We start from the raw sequence: 19,903 nt of genomic DNA, 5'->3' as shown, positions 1-19,903 counted from the left end.
TTCCCCTGCTCACACACACACACTCTCTCTAAATTAAAAAAAAAAAAAAATTAAAATTAAAAAAAAGAAAAAGAAAAGGAAAACAAGCAAGCACATGCTGAACAGTAACGCTGAATTTCCTACTCTGTATAAGGCAAAACATTTTTAACGTTAAAAAAAAATATCCTTGGGCCACGTGGGTGGCTGTCAGTTGGGTGGCTGACTTTTGATTTCGGCTGGGGTCATGATCTCACAGTTATGGGATTGAGCACCCTGGCCGGCTCCAACTGCACATGGAGCCATGCTTGGGATCCTCTCTTCCTCCCTCTCTGCATGCGTGAAGAAAAAAAAAAATCCTTCCCCACAAATTAGATATACTAACAGTTGAATCTCCATTCTTCTTGCTCAGCTTTATAACCACAACCTACAGGCAACATCACCTAGCTATAAAATAGATGTTAATGAGAAGCATGCGATAGGTAAAGACTGATGAGGTCCCCACTCATAAATTAAGAAAGCAACATCGTAAGTGGCATTTGAGCTGGTACTGACCCAAGCAGTAAATACCTTATTTATACAGAACCCAAAGGACTGATAACTTCTTTCATTCCTCTGAAATCTAATAGTATCTTTAATAGTAACATTAACCTGAAATTATTTTATACTGTGAACTCTCCACCTCCATCTTACCAGTAGGAAATAATTCAAATTTTCTAAACTATGAAATACTTGAGATGTAGAATTCTGGACAAGGCCAATTCCCCCATCTATAGTCTCTTCCCCCCACCAATTAGGATTCTCGACCCACTCTTCTCTCTTGTATACCTTAGCTGAGTTTTAATATTTCAACGGCTCCTTCTTATTAACTATAAAAAAGCCAAAATCTTTATTTAAAAAATTCAACTCTTCTTTCAAGTGAACTCCAGATCTTTGCATCTTATACCTGTATACATTCTCAAAAGATAGTCTAACTCTTTGACTCATTATCTACATATACCTTGTAATCTGGATTCTACCACTCCAATGAAACTATTCTCTTAAATGTCAGTAAGGATTAAACTCTATTTCAGTTTTCATCCTCCTTTATCCTTCTGCAGACTCATATACTTACACACAGTTCCCTCATTTAAAAAATTGCTTCTTCAATCTTTTTTTTCTCTTTCTACCAATCTACTTTTAAGTATATCCTTTGACTCTTCCTCCATCTCCAGTGTCAGAAATATAGCCAACCTACTAAGGTTCTGTTCTCAGCATTTCCTTTTTACTCTATATTACCTTCCCTGGCAATGCCACCCATTGTTATGGTTAAAAACAGCACCTCTATGCTGATGATTACTAAATATTTGCCTTCTTCTCCGAGCACCTTCTGAACTCCAGAACCAACTTTTAAACTACCAATTTAACATCACTACAGGAATAATCAGCTAATACTCTGAGCTTAACGTGTTTAAATGGAACAAATTATTAACATCTTTCCCTGTGCCCTCACCCTGTGTTCTTCTCTACACGTGTCTTCATATTTAACAAAAAAAGAGAGATTATAAATGTTTATATCTCTCAAATTCCCTTGAAAATTAAATATCCACAAAGTACTTAGTACAGTGTTTAGAAAGGAGTAAATACTCAGTGAGTGAGGAGGGCATGTCTTCACACTACAATCAGAATTATCTGTATTACTTCTTTGTACAAAAAGCTTTCATGACTCCTCATTTGTCTAAAAGGAAAACTGAACATACTAAACAATGATTTTTAAGACTCTTTGAAATATAACCCTCAACCCTGTTAGGTACTGAATTGATTCAGACTGAGGAACTACAGAAGACTTCCTAGAACTGGGCCCTGAATGGATGAAAAGGATTTGGACAGATGTGGAAGGCAATTTCAGGTACAAAATGAACATGAACAAAACTCATGGAGACTCTCACATTTGGGAATTAGGGGCAAAGCAATTAAGAGCTATGTGAGGTAATGTAGGAAATAAGGCTGCAAAGGTGGTATATTAATTTCTTGGAGCTGCTGTCACAAATTATCATAAACTCATAAACTAGGCTATAATATTCCTGTTACTGTCCCTGCTCTTCCTCCCCCCTTCTGTTCTATTCTATTCCATGTTTGCCTAGGAGTCAATTTACCAGAACACCCAATAACTGTGCACTTCATCTTAAAAGGACTATCAAATTATATTATTTTACATTCCCACTATAAGTGTATGAGAGTTCCACTGCTCTGCATCCTTTCCAACACATGGTATCCCTCTCATTTTTGCCATTCTGCGTAAGTATGTAGTAGTATCTCTCTGTGGTTTTGTGTTTCCCTGATGGTGAGTAATAGTGGGCATTTTTTAAAGTTCACGGATTTATTTGGTGGGCAGAGAGAAAGACAGAGAGAGAGAAAATCCCAAGCAGGCTTCACATCATCAGCACAGAACCCCATGCAGGGCTCAAACTCACAAACCAGGAGATCGTGACCCGAGCCAAAACCAAGAGTCAGACGCTAACCGACTGAACCACCCAGGTGCCCCGTTGGGCATTTTTATATGCACTTATTGGCCATTCATTTTATTATCTGTCCAAATCTTTTTCCTATTTTAATGGATTATCTCCAATTTATTATTTTATATATTCTGAATATAAATTCTTTGTCAGTATATGTATTGTAAAGGTTTTTTTCCAATCTTTGCTTCATCTTTTTATTTTCTTAATGGAATTTTTTTTCAAGAACAGTTTTTAATTTAAATGAACTTCAATTCATCATTTTTTTTCTTTTAAAGTGTTGTCATGCTTTTGTGTTCAATCTAAGAAACCATGGCCTATTTTAAGATTGAAAAATTTTCTATGATCAATTTTGAGTTATTCACTGTGTATGATGTGAGAAAGGACTGAGTTCATTTGCATATGATATCCAGTTATTCCACCATTATTTGTTTAAAAGACTATCCTTTCTCCACCGAATTACATTACCACCATTACTGAAAATTAATCAGCCTTGGGGTGCCTGGGTGGCTCAATTGGTTAAGTGTCCAACTCTTGATTTTGGCTCAGGTCATGATCTCACAGTCATGAGATTGAGCTCTGCGTTGGGCTCTGTGCTGACAGCATGGAGCCTGCTTGGGATTCTCTCTTCTCCACCCCCCCCCCCCCCCGCACTTGTGTGCATGCACGAGTGCTTTCTCTCTCAAAATAAACTTTAAAAAAGAAAATTAATTAGCCTCAGATGGATCTATATTATGTTCCACTGATCTACATGTCTGTTGGCATATCAATTCCACACTGTCTTAATTACTGGAACTTCACGGTAAGTCTTTTTAAATCAGGTGCGTAGGCCCTCCGACTCTGTTTTAACATAAATTCTCTAATCCATAAACATGGTATAACTCTTCATTTATTCAGGTCTTTAATTTCTCATAAGATGCTGTGTTTGCATATACATCTTTTATTTACTTCATTAAACATACCCCTGTGTCATTTTGATGCTGCTCAACAGTACTGCTTTTTAAATTTCCTATTTTGCTAAATTTCCTATTTTGCTAAGATATATAAATACAACTAATTTTTACATAGTCACTTGTTCTAAATTTGTTAGTTCTAACAGTTGTGTAGATTTCTTGGGAATTTCTATAAACATGATTGTATCATTTAGAAATAGTTTTACGACCTCTTTTCCAATCCATACATCTTTTTATTTTTCTTACCCTGTAGCAATGTTTCCAGTGCAATGTTGAACAGAAGTGGTTAGAGCAGACATCTTTGCTTTACTACCAACCTTGAAAGGAAAACATTCCCTTTGTCACCTTTAAACATGATGTTGCCTGTGAGTTTTTCACAGATGTACTTATTAGGTTGAAGAAGATGCCCTTATTCCTAATTTAGGGAACTTGTATAATAAATAGGTGTTGAATTTTGGCAAATGGGTTTTCTGTAGTCATTGATAGGATCAAATGATTTTTTTCTTTTTATTTTGTTACTGTGATGAATTACAGTGATTGATTAAACCTACCTTCCTGGGATAAACCTTATTTGGGTCATATGATCCCTTTTATACATTACTGGATTTAATTGCTAGTATTTAATCAAGAATGTTTTTACCTATGCCCGTGAAGGATATTGTTTGAGGATTTCTTTTCCTACATATCTCTGTCTGGTCTTGGTATCAAGATAATGCTGGCCTCAAAATGAGTTAGGACATGCTACCTTGTCTATTTTCTGAAAGAGTTATGTAAAATTAGTATTATTTCTTTCCTCAATGTTTGTTAGATCATCAATAATGCCACTTAGCCCTGGAGGTTTCTTTGTGGAAAAGATTTTGACTAGGAATTCAATTTATTTTAAGATACAGTGCTATTCAGATTTTCTATTCCTCTTAGAATGACTTTCAAGGATTTTGTCCACTTCATCTGAGTTGCCAACTTATTGGCATAAAGTTGTTCAACCCTTTCATTCCTTATATTAGTAATTTTTGCCTTCTGTGGTTTTTTTTCTTGTGCAGTCTACTGAGAGATTTATCAATTTTCTTAATCTTTTCAAAGGACCAGCTAGCAGATAATTTCTATTTGTCTACTTTTTACTTCACTGACTTATTTTTTTTACTTCCTTCCTTCTACTTTGGATTTAATTTGATCTTCATATTCTAGTTTATTGAAAGCTCAAATGATTTTAGACTTTTCTAACATAAGTATTTGAAACTATAAATTTACCTTTAAGCACTGTTTTAGCTGCATCCTTCAAATTTTGATATATTGTATTTTCATTTTCATTCAGTTAGGATATTCTCTAATTTCTCTTGTGATTTCTTTTTAATCCATGAGTTATATAAAATGAGCTGTTTAATATCCAAATGTTTGAGGATTCTGAAAGTGTTTTTTGTTGTTAATTTCTAACATATTTCTGCTTTTGTCACACAGCTTTCTCTGTATGATTTCAATCCTTTAAAAAGTATTGAGATGTATAGGCACACCTGACTAGCTCAGTCTGTTGAGCATCCGACTTCAGCTCAGGTCATGATCTTATGCTTCATGGGTGCAAGCCCCACATCAGGGTCTGTGATGACAGCTCAGCCTGGAACCTGCTTCAGATTCTGTGTCTCCCTCTCTCTCTCTCTCTCTATCTCTCTCTCTCTCTCTGTCTCTCCCCTTCTCATGCTCTGTCTCTCTCTCTCTCAAAAATAAATAAACTTAAAAAAATTTTTTTTAAAAATCTGGTCTCAGTTATCCCATCACAATCTGAAGTAGAAGAACTCCTAACTTTGTTTGTCTGAAAGAAGATGCTCTCTAAAACCGTATTTGCTGTGTTTTAAAAACTCTATTTAGGGGCTCCTGGGTGGCTGAGTCGGTTAAGCCTCCAACTTCGGCTCAGGTCATGATCCCATGGTTTATGGATTTGAGCCCCGCGTCGGGCTCTGTGCTGACAGCTCAGAGCCTGGAGCCTGCTTCGGATTCTGTGTCTCCCTCTCTCTGCTCCCCTCCCATGCTCACGCTCTCTCTCTCCTTCAAAAATAAATAAACATCAAAAAACAATTTTTTTTAAACTCTATTTAAATCCTCTTTTAATTTTTTCCTGCGTTAATTCTCATTTCTATGAGACTTACCTGTTCTACATTTCTGTTTCAGAAAACTGCTCTGGCTATTCCTGAATGTATACTCTTCCATACAATCTTTAGGTCATATAATCAATTTCCCCCCAAACTTGCCCTAACATTTTATAGAGGTGGAATATATAGATTAACTGGAAGAAACTGACATCCTCCACAATATTGACTCTTTCCATTCTCCTATCCAAGTACAAAGCACATCTCTTTGTTTACTAAAATCTAGCCCTGACTTATTCTTTATAGCCATTCTGACATAATTTATTCCCAGTGCCTAGAAACGTACTTGACAATTGGCAGTAAGTGGTCAATTAATATTTGCTGAAGGAACAAATGAATGAAAGTAAGTGGGTTTCTACATAGCATAATTTGAAGAAAAAGTTCCCCAAGAATAATTTCCCCCTTTCTGGTGCCATATTACCTAAAATGCCTGTGACTACCCATAACGCTACCACATAAATCATTAGTAATGCCTTGGCAAAATGATTTCACTTATCAGATTCTTTCTTCCATAATAATCAGTTCTCCAGGCCATGAACGCCTGGGTTCCATGTAAAAGAAGAAAAATAAAGAGTCTTCCAGAAACAAACTGTTGTACTCTTTTTCCCAAATAATAATGATACCAAACCAGCACAAGGTAAATATATTCTGCCTATTGTTCTTGGTGGCTCCCTTCTTAGGGTTAAACATAACAAAGGAAGACTATACAACAAAGGGAAAGCATTGTAAAAAGAAGCAATAGTTGGCCTGGGTGATGTGGAGGGGATGGAAGTCCCCCGAGTCCCTGAACTCTTTGGTGAATCACACCTAGAAGTGATCATACAGAAAGTGAATCTTCAAGGAAGAAGTAGACATCGATTGTTCTGTAGCTGGGGCTTCTCTTAATGGGCTTTGAACCAGTTTTAGATTCAAATATAACAGGAACATTCTGGTTACCAAGTCCACTGAGAACAAAGGAAAAGCAGTACCTTCATTTTATCCCCTTCCCACTGAATTTAACCATAGCTACCTTGGAAGACTAAACAGACACAAACAAGCAAGAAAAAGAGGCAGACTCTAGAACACACAGCCTGATATCCTAACTTGTTTCTTGGTCCCATCACTACACCACTATGCTGCTACTAAGGACCAGTAACAGCAATATCTTTCATAGAATACAGAGAAAACAGATTTTTTAAAGACAGTCAACTCTCCATTTGTCCACCTCATCTCTGACCAAATATTGTGACAAATTATAATTTAGATCCTTTTCAGTATTCAGTCTTTACTGAATGGTGGGACCAGAAGCCAGGCCATGGAAGTCCATATGTTTCTGGTACTGTAATTTTTCTACTCCTATCTCCTATTCTTTAATGTTATCATAACAAGAAAATAACCAAATATGCTACAGAGTTCTATATGTATAAAATTTCAAAACCTTTCTTTTCTGATTTACAAATCATCCAAATTCTTAAGTATACATATAGGATTAAAATATAATAGATCCCCCTGCTGAATTAGAAATGATAGAATAACAAAGGAAGCAAAGATGACAACTAAAGGAAATACAAAATTCTAATTTAAGATGAATTTAATTTATGTATTTAGGTACATTATATATCTATAAATTCTGTAATCCAAAACAATGGATTTTATCAGGAATTAAAAGCTATCTCTAATACTTTGTGTTCTTCCTTTCAATTTCTTCCTCACAGTTCATTCCAATATATGCATGTTCCAACAACTGAGGTGAGCCTGGCAGTAATTATCTCAACCTTCTATTACCTAAATTATATAAGGGCACATGACACATACATGTACAGTTTCATGCATTGTACATTTATACCCTCAAATACCTGTTTCCCATTAATTTCAAAATTATTTCACGTATTAATTTCTATGAACAAAACAGAAATGTAATATACATTGGATGCCTAACCTCTTGATTTTCTACTCCATTGCTGGAAAGCTCCAAAACAGAACCTCCACTGTCAACCACTGCTGATGTCATTGTTTATTCCCTGAGGAAGCTTCAAACGCTATTAACCAATATAATGTAAAGGTTCATGGATGATTGCCAATGTTATAGATTTGCATTATCATGTTTTAAAAGTCAATAAACATGGAGTGAAGTAGATATCCAGAAATCCAGTCTTCTAAAGATGATTAACCAGAGAGCCTAAAAAGAGGAAGAATTTGAAAAATTATTAAAAATATACAGGAAGGATATAAAGCACAACCTATTTTACAATCTAATCTTTGACATTTTTGTAAACTAAGAAAAAGGAACTTGGCTTATACAGCCCTGTGTCAAAAGAGGGCAGTAATGAGCATTCTACTTCTCAGAAATGTCAAGCTCATAAGCAATCTATTACAACCAAGCTATTGCACATGGATGACCTTATGATATTTGTTTCTTATTTTAAGAGAGAAAATGTTATAACTTTCTCCTTTTATGAAGATGTACTTTTATTCCTGAAATATTTTAGTAGACATTTTTAAAACTTTTTATGCGTTGGTAACAAAATATACAAAATAAAGTAAAATTATATTCCTGTTTAACAAATTAAAAGATTTACTGGTTTGCAAATATTTCATTCTTCTTCTTTGGCTCATTTGGTTTATTTACCTAAATAATATAATTAGACTTGTCTTTTGCTTATCGTAGCAATCTTATTCTGTGTTCACATTTTGAATACTAGGACTAAAAACAGATTAATTTGAGTTGTTTATACTTTCAAATAGTTTAAAAATAAAGTAGTAAATCACTTATAATGCCTTTAGTATTACTTTATCATTCTATCATTCTTTCATCAATATTTTTTTTTTGCTACTGGTTAAATATTCAATATAGCAAATGGTTTCAAGGACACATAATCCAAGCTTTTTTTCCCCTAGTAGAGATGACTGTCAATATATACATCATCCAGATTTATGCTTTAGATTATTTCTAAAAGCTTATATTTTACTTGATTTTATGTATGTTAAATTAAAGCTTTTTTTTTTTTTTTTTTTTTAAGTAGACTCCATGCCCAGGTGAAGCCCAACGCAGGGCTCAAACTCAAGACCCTAAAATCAAGACCTGAGCTGAGATCAAGAGTCTGATGCTTAACCAACTGAACCACCCAGGCACCTTGTAAGATTTACTTCTTAAAGAATTTTTTCACATAACAATTAAATAATTCAGAGAAATTAAGCATATTTAAAGAGAAATGAACATATATTTCTAATAAATCATTCCATTAATATTATGTCCTACATTAATTTTGACTACTGCTACCATACAGATATGGAAATAAAATAATAAAGAATTTCTATAAATTTATACAATAAAAGAAATACCTGGAAAAAAATTTCACCCTACCTCCTAAGATTCACTCAGGACTATGAGTATTCTTTTTGATCTTATCAACAGAAAATGGGATAGGACATATATGTATCTTAACAAAAATTAGTAAAAATCCACAGTATACATCACACTAAAGCTCATTATTATCATATAAGGTAACAACTATTTTCAATTTCTTTTTTCTTAACATATAGGTAATATTGGCAGAAATAAAGTTTACTTACAATTTGAATGTTAAGTAGTCTAAGCATCCTTCACTATTTTCACAACTTGGCAAGAGCTAAAATACAAACCAGCAGTTCTTTGGAACTACTATTTGGGGGGAAAAAAGACAGTATTAATATAATTCTATTTAAAAATATTTTGCTCAAAACAGGTATGATTCAGACAATATGTACTTATTACAACAAACCATCTGCAAATCCTGATAACACACATTATATAATGGACATAATAAAGAAGTTATTTCTAGGCTATTGAGAATCAAAAGTGTTTATCAAACTTAAAATTTTAATTCACCACTAAAGTGTCAAATTACTGAATAATGACAGATCCAACATGTGTGGCCTATGCCTCATATTATGGGCTATATTTCAATAAACCAATAGGATTTTAACACATGGCTGCAGGTATAACCCTTGATGCCCAGGAGTTTAAAATCAAGTTTAAAAAGACTAACCCAGAAAACTACTGTAAAACAACACTAATGATATATCATATTGCCTAATAAGTCACTTTCCTGTTCTCTCACCCTCCAAATTTAGCTTGCATACACTTCCAAACAACCCAAGCCTTCTCAAATAGCCCTCTTCCCTTCAAAGGCTAATCTCTGGACCTATGCACTAGATGTTAGGCCTTGCTGCATCGATTATTCCCTCCTTTTCCTTAACCTTCTCTTACTTAACTTTGGGTCCTTTCCCTCAATATCTAAACATCTGTAAGACTCTTTCATCTTAAACATAGAAAAGTCCTCCTCCATGACTCTGCATACCCCTCCACCTACTATTCTAGTTCCTTCTTTTCTCAGAGACGGTTCTAGAAAAAAACATCTATCTTCTGTCTCTACTTCCTAATTCCTCAGGTATTCCTCCTTTTATGGAGGTTTGGCATCCATCACCACCAACTGAAAGTTTTACTCTAAACTCTAATTGTCATTCAAATCCAATGGATACATTTCTGTTTTCATAGGACTTAATGTCTCTGAAGTATTTGATACTATTGATCATTCCATCCTTGAAACTCCATCTGGAATTTATCTTCTCCCTCTCTAGCTACTCTTTTTCAATTCCCTTCTATAGGCCCACCCCTAATTTTCAAGGGGCTCGGAGCAAGAGTACAAATGGAAGCCTATAGTCCACATGCCTAAATATTTTAAAGTTATAAATCAAGCTAACAAGCTGGTAAATTATTATTCTATCCTCCTATATTTACATAAATACTTCTATAACAACCTAAAAGGTTGATTTGGAATTCTGATTTGGAATTCTCCCTGAAGTTCTACAGGAGCATGGGAATCACTCATTCATATATATATATACACATATATACATATACATATATATATATACATATATATACATATATATATGTATGTGTACATATATATATGTATATATATATGTATATATATATATGTATATATGTACACATACGTATATACATACACACACATGTAGACATCCCATCCCACATGTCCAAATTCTGGCCACATGCCTGCAAACAGCTGCAGCTTGGTCATCCCTTGGGCCTAAAGAACCCCATACATGTGTTCAGTCAAGAGAGGAGAGAATCAGGAAAGAAGCTTCTGAAGGGCCACATGGGCAGGGAATTCTGGGGTTCAAATACTCAGAGCTTAATCTAGAAATGGGTACCAGATGGACTAGTTCCCTTGCGCGTTGCCCCTCCCCCACCCCTGCCCACCAAATCCTCATTCTACCAGAAGGGTTATAGCTGGACAAAGGCTAGATTTGGACCTCTAAAGCACAGGGCCTGGAGCAGGGTTCCTGCTTTGTGAAGTCAAACAACAGTGTTACTTCTCTGGTCAGCCCTTACGTGGAGGTGTTTTCAGGATCTCATCCCTAATTTTCTTCTGATTCTTTATACTCTTTCTTACTACCTCATATACTGCTATGACTTCACGAAAATCCCTCTTCCAATCTAAACTATTTTATGGGCTCCAGTTTGTCTACTAGACACTTCCTTGCCTCTACTTCTTTGTGAAATTAAGTAGGGTGTAAATAAACAGTAAGCATCTGTTCCAGGATATCCCAGGCACTCCATTAATTGATCCAGTCATTCAGTAAATACTGAGCACCTATTATATTATCAGTTTTCAGGGTTAGAGGTGTAGCGGTGAATAAAGGAAAAGTCCTCATTCTTATGGGTCTTAAATTCCAGCAGGAAAAGATGAAAATAAACAAAATATGTTTAGCATGCACATAGATAGTGATAAAGGCTAAGGAGACAAATGAACCAAAGAGAAAGAATATTCAGCAGGGAAGAGAACTATAATTCCAAGTTAGGTGGTCAAAAAAGAATTCACTAGAAAACTGACATGAATAAAGACCTGAAAGTAGGAAGTAAGCTGTGACAATGACTGGGGGAAGAGTCCTGTAGTTGAAGGAAAGGGAAATGCAGTATCTTCAGGGCGGAGTATGCCTCACTAGTTCAAGGAGGCCAATATGGCTGGAGTGAAATGAGCAAGAGGAAGAAAGAACAGAAGATGATAGAGAGTTAAGGGGAGGGGGCTATGTAGGCCCTCTTTGAGGACTGTGACTTTTACTCCAGGGAGAAGGAGAGTTTTATACAGAGAGATGACTTGATTATTACAAGAATCATTAAGAAGCTGGGTTGATTGCCATTTGCAACTACATGGATGGAACTGGAGGATATTATGCTAAGTGAAATTAGTCAGAGAAAGACAAAAATCATATGACTTTGTTCATATGAGGACTTTAAGAGGCAAAACAGATGAACATAAGGGAAGGGAAACAAAAATAATATAAAAACAGGGAGGGGGACAAAACAGAAGAGACTCATAAATGTGGAGAACAAACTGAGGGTTACGGGAAGGGTTGTGGGAGGAGGGATGGGATAAATGGGTAAGGGGCACTAAGAAATCTACTCCTGAAATCATTCTTGCACGATATGCTAACTAATTTGGATGTAAATTTTAAAAAAGAAAAAAGAAAATTAAAAAAAAAAAAAGAAGCTGGGTTGAGAACAGACAAGGGGACAAGGGCAGAAACAGGGAGATCAGTTAGGAAGCTACTATAATACTTAGGTGAGAAATGATAGTGGTTAGGACCAAAGTGGTAGGTTCTGGAGAGAGTGAAAAGTGGCCAACTGTTGGATATATTCTAAAGGTAAATGGACAAGATTTAATAGCAATTTGGATGTGGATGTGAGATAAAGAATCAAGAATGAATCCAAAGATAGCAGTCAGAGTACACAGGAATAGCCATTAAATGGGATAGGGAAAAGTGCAGCAGGAGAAGTACATGTCCCAAACTAAACACGTTTTCCTGACAGAGGAAACTGTGCTTAGCTAAGTAAGCTACCCTAACGCCCACACAAACAATCTAACATGAAGAGTGCCTGAAGTTCAGAGTTCCTGAAAAACAGAGTTCCATCGACACTATCATAGTTTCTCACTCTTCACCCCATTTCTATAATCTCATATCCTCTGCCACAGCTGAGGTCTTATTATCATTTCTCTGTATTGTTTTAATGGCCTCAGAATTTGCCTCCTCATCTCTAATTTTCCCACCCTTCAACTCCATCTACTGCAATATCAGGATGATCCAAGATGGAATAATGTTAAGCCCCTCTCAAAATTCTTCAATAGTTTCTCACCACGGGAGAAACTCTCAGCTTCTTTGGAAACATCCTAATTTAATAGGAACAAGCAAGGGGTATAGGTCTATTTCTCAGAAGTTATGAAATGTTCATTCTGATATGCTCAGGTATGAAAATCACAAATCTAATCCACACTCACTTGTCCAGTCTCATCTTCCATTTCTCCCTTTATCTAACCTTAAACCACAATTGTTTATAGTTCTCTATATTCTTTTCTCTCTTTCTGTGAACATCCTTCCTTTTGCTTGCCCATCTGGCCAATTCCTAGCTGTCGTACAGGTCTCAAGTTGTAAGTACCCTCATCCCCTCAGGCTCAATATCATTTTTTTTTAATTTTTAAATATTATTTAAATCCAAGTTAGTTAACATATAGTGTAATAATGGTTCCAGGAGTAAATTTAGTGATTCATCACTTACATATAACACCCAGTGCTCATCCCAACAAGTGCCTTCCTTAATGCCCATCACTCATTTAGCCCATCCCCCCACCCAACACCCCTCCAGCAACCCCCAGTTTGTTCTCTGTATTTAAGATTCTCTTACGGTCTACCTCCCTCTCTCTTTTTGCCTTATGTTTCCTTCTCTTCCCCTATGTTTATCTGTTTTGTTTCTTAAATTCCACATACGCATGAAATCATGATAGGCTCAATATCATTTTCTAGGACTCTCCTTCCCCGTCCACACCATGTGCCTCCTTCACAAAAACATCAGGGAAATAACAGCTTCCAGTAGATCCTTCACTTGCCACCTCCTATCAACTGTATCAAGCCCAACACCTATGCCTTTGTCTCAGTGCCCTCTAAAACCCTGCTCCTCTTTACCTTCCTAGTCTTACTTGGAACTACTTTCCCCCGAAGTAACAAGTTTTAAAAATCTGTGGTTTATATCACCTAACCAGGGCCTTTCATACAGTAGATACACAGTAAAGATGTGATGAATACAAGAATAAACAAACACGTTCCAATGAAACAAGTATCTTCACTGTTCACATACCATGCTCATCCCCATCCCTATCCCTCTGCTAGTGCTCTTCTCTTACCAGGAAGGTCCTCTTCTTTGGTTATTCAAATTCCACCTATCCCTCAAGGACAACTTTTTCCCCACAACTCAGTAACCTCTTTCTTATCTCTTACTACACCAGTTCTTTCAATAATACAGAAACAATTACAATCACGTAAATGCCATTAAAGAAACTACAAAGTATAGTGGAAACATAAAAAAAAAAAAAAAAAAAAAAAAAAAAAATCCAAGTCGACCTTGGAGAGTTCTGGAGAGACTTCAGAAAGGAACCACCATTTGCTCTGATACTTTAAGCCAGATAGATATTGGCACAGCAATAAGAAGAGAAAGAACTTTGAATAATAAATGCTAGTCTCAGGATTGAAAAGAAACTGTGAAAAATGATAAAAATTTAAGTATCACTCAGGAAATCTCTGCTCAAACTATAATTTAGTTCCTTAGAGTACAAATCACACTCTCATCAAAAAATTGTTTAAGTGTATGACTTCATATAAAGTACAAAAACAAGGAACACTACAACTATAATATTAGAAATAGGATATTATATTACAACAGGCTAGTATAACTAATATACAAAGAATGCTTAAAATAGAGGAATAAAGGACCAAAAAAACAAAGAAAAAATAAAGAAAACACATAAATATACAATTTACAAAAACAGATATAAAGATGGCCTTTAGGGGCGCCTGGGTGGCTCAGTTGGTTGAGCGTCCCACTCGGGGTTTTGGCTCAGGACATGATCTCATGGTTCAGGAGATCAAGCCCCTGTCAAGCTCTGGGCTGACAGCATGGATCCTGCTTGGGATTCTCTCTTTCCCTCTCTCTCTGCCCCTCCCCCACTCACACTCTCACTCTCATTCTCTCTCAAAATAAATAAACTTTAAAAATTCTATTAAAGATTTTTATACAATCTACATTAATATACACATGAGTAAATGTGATGTGAATTCTTGTTAAGGTTCCAGTTTTCATGTTGAATTATGGATTCTTGTGTGTTTCATAAACAAAAAGTTATGCTTGGGCTAATTATTTAAGTATGTCGTGAATCAAGGACTATGATTCATATGATTTTATATAACTGGGGTCCAAGGAAGGGGGTTTAAAACCATATTAATTTTATTAGTTTCCCATCCAAAGTGTGAAAAACTCAACTGGTTCCCTTTAAATATGTCATGCAATTTGAAAAAATATTTACTAATCCTCTGGCAAATTCTCTTTTTTTCATTTTAACAGGTTATGTTAATTTTGCTTCTGATCTAATTGCTTTTTTTTTTAATGTTTATTTATTTACTTTTTTTTTTTTAACGTTTATTTATTTTTGAGACAGAGAGTGACAGAGCATGAACGGGGGAGGGGCAGAGAGAGAGGGAGACACAGAACTGGAAGCAGGCTCCAGGCGCTGAGCCATCAGCCCAGAGCCCCACGCGGGACTCGAACTCACGGTGCGTGAGATCGCGACCTGAGCTGAAGTCGGACGCTCAACCGACTGAGCCACCCAGGCGCCCCAGTTTATTTATTTACTTTGAGAGAGAAGGAGAGTGAGTGTGCATGAGCATACATGTGAGCGGGAAGAGGGGCAGAGAGAGAGAAGAGAGAGAATCCCAAGCACAGTGCAGGGCTCAAACTCACAAACCCTGAGATCATGACCTGAGCTGAAATTAAGAGTCAGAGGCTTAACCCACTGAACAACCCAGGTGCCCATATTTTCATTCTTTACCTATAGTGTCTGGCACACTATGAACATTGAATGTCAATTTATTATTATGTCTTTGTAGAATCTGTCAGAACTGAATCACATTGCTAAAGCTTCACGTAAGAATAAAGCAGTAGCAGAATAGATGATAATTCCTAAAACCTAATTGTTCCTCACACAAAACGGGGATGTTCATTTTTATAATTTGTTAAAACAAAAATTAGGGGGCGCCTGGGTGGCTCAGTCAGTTGAGTATCCAACTCTTGGTTTTGGCTCAGGTTATGATCTCACAGTTCCTGAGTCTGAACCCCGTGTCAGACTCTGCTCTGAAAGTGGGGAACCTGCTTGCAATTCTCTCTTACCCTCTCTCTCTGCCCCTCCTTGGCTTGCTCTCTCTCTTAAAATAAAGAAATTAACTTTAAAAAACAAAACAAAAAAATAGTACAGCATTTTTTTTTTCTTAGTACAACATTTTAAAGGGATAAAAAGTAGAGGCACCTGCGTGGCTCAGTTGGAAGAGCATGCAACTCTTGGCCTTGGGGTTGCGAGTTTGAGCACCATGTTGGGTATAGAGATTACTCAAAAACAAACAAACTCTTAAAAATAAAGGGATAAAAAATAAACTAATGAATCTTTTAAAAAGATTACCTTGTGAAAATGGGAATGAGATCATTTGGAGGGAACTAAGTCTAAGGAGTATACAGTTTAGAAATATTCGGGCCCGTAAGTCAGAACCAGAAATAATTTTGGCAGCAACAGTTCATGTCATGGGACCTACTTTAGGGCAAGGTGATAGATCCAGATATTTAAAATTGGATGTTAGAAATTTATAGGATAAAAGAAATTGCAGAAAAGCCCTTTTAATCTGGAAGAGATCTTAGTGCTCATTTTACAGAAGAAAAAACACACGGAAGACGCTAATTGAAAAACCCAGTGAAATAACTTGCCAACCATAAAAGCAGTTTTGCATTTCAAGAGTCCCACACCATGGATAACAGTATCTTAACATCCTCATTTACTCATGGCCCTGACATTGTTATCCAATTAAGACACATGTTCTTAATCTTATAGATTCTCATGTGAACTATATATGAATGATATATAGATAAGGAGTGAATTTCGATAATCTGTGACTTCATCTAAATTCCATATAAGATATTTTGATGCTTTTCTTACAAGCATGTTTTGTTGGTTTCTTCAACAAAATAATTACAATGGCCAGATTCCTGGACATAACCTAATTAATGTTAACTTGTTCAACCTATTTTATGATGATTAAACTCTAACAGAGAAGTATCATCTAAAACCACTCTGAATACAGATATCTTAATAAAAAAAATAAACATACTCTGAATAATCAAACTTCACAGTTATTTAAAGAATTGGTGAGTAAAGAGACAAGACAAAATCAACCTGACTTAGCTGCCTACAGTCACCACTGGAAATAAAAATGATATTGCTGCCTAGCTACACTCCTTTAATATTATTATCCTCCTAATCTGCTACCATTTTGCATAATGCTCAAATTCTAGGGCAGCAATAATAAGGGTCAGAATAAGTATACGAAGGAAGCACCTTTTACAATCCAACCTATCTTGAGGCTGAAGATAAGCAACAAAGATCTGATTATTTATCAATAACCTTAAACTTATATGACTATTCATTCCCAGATTTACTTCATGAACTATTTGTAAGAAATAGTAAATTGTGGGAATAAATGTGTTTAGCCAATTTCCAAATCAAGTAAGAACCAGAAAAAAGGACAGGTACTAGGACGTTTAGTTAGGGAAAAAGTAACAATCAAAGTCATGGCTTATGTCCTGACTTTGCTCAGATGTTTGAAAAGTCTCAAGTCTGGTCACAATAGCCCCTTGTATATCAAAAAGAGATACATAAAAGTCTTAAAAGACTTGTTTCAGGGGCACCTGTGTGGCTCAGTCAGTTAAGCCTCCAACTTCGGCTAAGGTCATGATCTCACGGTTCGTGAGTTCGAGCCCCGCGTCGGGCTTTGTGCAAAGAAAGCCTAAAATCTAGTTAGGTTCTATTCCAGAAAGCAAAAAAGGAATTTTCCTTTTTTAAGGAGGGACAAATTGCCAGCCTAGCAACTGCGATCCTAACTTAGTGCAAATAATTCTAAAACCTTAGCCAACTTCTGCACTTTCATGATTTAAAAAGGAAATAAAACTGCCTTATACAAGAATCTTTTTAATATTCTGATTTGATAGGATATGAATCCATTAAAGTGAATTTATCCTGGACGAAAGTCAACAACTAGCTTAGTTTAGGGTATTTTTTCCTTCATTTTCCAAACAATAATGGGATAATTACAGGTAACATTCATACAGCACTTACATCATGCCAGGCATTATTTTAAATTCATTATATTATCAATTGATTTAATTGATACAATCCTACAAAACAGGTATTATCAGTCCCATTTTATATTGGGGAAGACTTGAGACATGAGGAAATTCAAATAACTTATCCAAGGTCAAGCAAGAGGCAAGTGAGTCACAATATCAACCTAAGTAGTAGGGCTCCAGAATCTTAAGTTTTTCTGCCTTATGATTATACAAGTATTTTTGGTTTTGTTTTACTAAAACTATGAAAGAATCACAGAGCATCTTTCCCACCCCACCCTGGGAGATTTTTCTATCTACTTTCTTAATTGGCTTATAACATGGGCTAATTAAAAGGCTTAAAACACGTTAAGTGGATGTTACACATATCTTGTCTACATAAGTAGATAGATTTTTTTTTTCTCTTTTCCAAAAAAGTGGGGGCGGGGGGGAGGGCAGGAAGATGAATTCTTTAACTCATAAATCCTCTCATATAAATTCTATAGGCCTTAGGGAGAAAGTGACAGCATTAGAAATTTTTTCTACTTTGCTCTCTTCAGGGTTGAGTTTGTTTTTAGAAAGAAATGTTGGCCTGGAATTCTGAATTATCAGCAAACAAAGATTCTCAGATGTAAGCCTTATATGCTGATTCAAGTTTACCCATATTTCAAGTAAAAGAACCTGGAACCAAAGTATAAACATTTTCGTAATGCTAAATAATAAGGCCCCTGCAAGGGCACCTGGCTGGCTCAGCAGGTGGAGCATGTGACTCTTGATCTCAGGGTTATAAATTTGAACCCCATGCTGGGTGTAGAGGTTATTTAAAAATAAAATTTTATAAATCAATCAATAAGCTGCCTGCAGATGCAACTAGGGGAAAAAGTACACCTACTCTCACTTTGAGGCCTAAACTATTTACAAGGTTACCTAATTATGCTAAGTAAGGTTTACAGCTCCCTCCTCAGGGCCTGGAACATGGGTACATATGGGCCTATAGGATGCATAATGCATGGATGTTATGAACAAATGCATGCTTATTTTTATTTGAAGGACTAAATATCATCTCTTCCATTGTACCTAGGACTCTAATCACCAAGCAAAGGTAAATACACTTCATCCCCAGAGGTTAAAACACAAATCTTTAGATTCTGCAGAGAATTTCTTTTACTCTTGCAGAGGTATATCAGGAGTCTCACATATCTCAGCATATAGTTGTATTCATGGATATACTAAATACACCAATGTACATACGCAATGTTTCTGTCCAGAGAAGCCCATCAGAGACTCAGCACCCAAAGTTTTATTGAGGGTTGCTCACATGGGCACCCTCTACCTCAGGTATACTCAAATTCTAGACGCCTAGGAGGAAAGCAGATGTTCAACATAAACCATATTGTTTGCACAAACAGTCTAGGCACAGTGAATCATCCTTATCAGTTACTGGAAACGCTCTGAGAGTCAAGTTCCCAGATGTCAGCTATGAGCCAACCTTGCAAACAGATCTTTCTAAGGAGAGTAGTCTCAGACCTACTATGTTAAAGTTATTTAACTTCTTAAAGTCTCAGACTCATCTGTAAAAAGGAAAAAAATAACAGAAACTACTTCACGGCTAACATGATTATTACAGTGGTATTAGTTAGTCTCCAGTATGATGGCAAGACTTCATAAAGATCACTTGATAATGATGAGGAGGACTACAGAAAGTTATAGTAATGTAAAACTTCAACTTAAAACTTAATCTTTAACCCAGCAGCAACTTTTAGAGGAGGATAAAAACCATAATGATCTGGAATGAAGAGGACATAAACCCCACCTTTCTCCTGTAAAAGATATGGGAGGATTATTTTATTATAGAATGATATTATGAATGAGTTTAAATGCTTGGATAGGACATAGAATAGCATCTCCACTTCCAAAAATTAAGTAAAAATTCATGAAGGCAGAGTTCCTGGAACATTCTCAACTCATCCAGATTATGAAATAAAACATGAGCTTGCCCTGGAAGTTTATTTAAAGCACACTATTAGAGAACGAAAAAGAAAGAGGAAACAATTCACTAATCCTTTTAAAATGAATATACTGTTTCTTACTAATTATCACCTA

General features: G+C 35.9%; 1 protein-coding gene across 10 annotated transcripts in view; it reads right to left on the bottom strand.

Moving 5' to 3' along the window:
• ELF2 (E74 like ETS transcription factor 2) overlaps positions 1–19,903 on the bottom strand; it is a 95,855-nt gene that overhangs the window by 56,875 nt on the left and 19,077 nt on the right. For all 10 annotated transcript variants that reach the window (XM_042935457.1, XM_042935463.1, XM_042935466.1 and 7 more), the window contains exons 2-3: positions 9,115–9,202; positions 7,481–7,720 (exon numbers count right to left, since the gene is read on the bottom strand). In XM_042935457.1, coding sequence (XP_042791391.1) covers positions 7,481–7,552 — 72 coding nt within the window. In that variant the 5' untranslated portion in view covers positions 7,553–7,720; positions 9,115–9,202. The remainder of the gene's footprint in view (positions 1–7,480; positions 7,721–9,114; positions 9,203–19,903) is intronic.

Source organism: Panthera leo, chromosome B1 (assembly GCF_018350215.1).
Source record: "Panthera leo isolate Ple1 chromosome B1, P.leo_Ple1_pat1.1, whole genome shotgun sequence".
Taxonomy (NCBI): Eukaryota; Metazoa; Chordata; class Mammalia; order Carnivora; family Felidae; genus Panthera; species Panthera leo.
The sequence above is the reverse complement of the archived record's forward strand: the minus strand, read 5'-3'. Positions and strand labels throughout refer to the sequence as shown.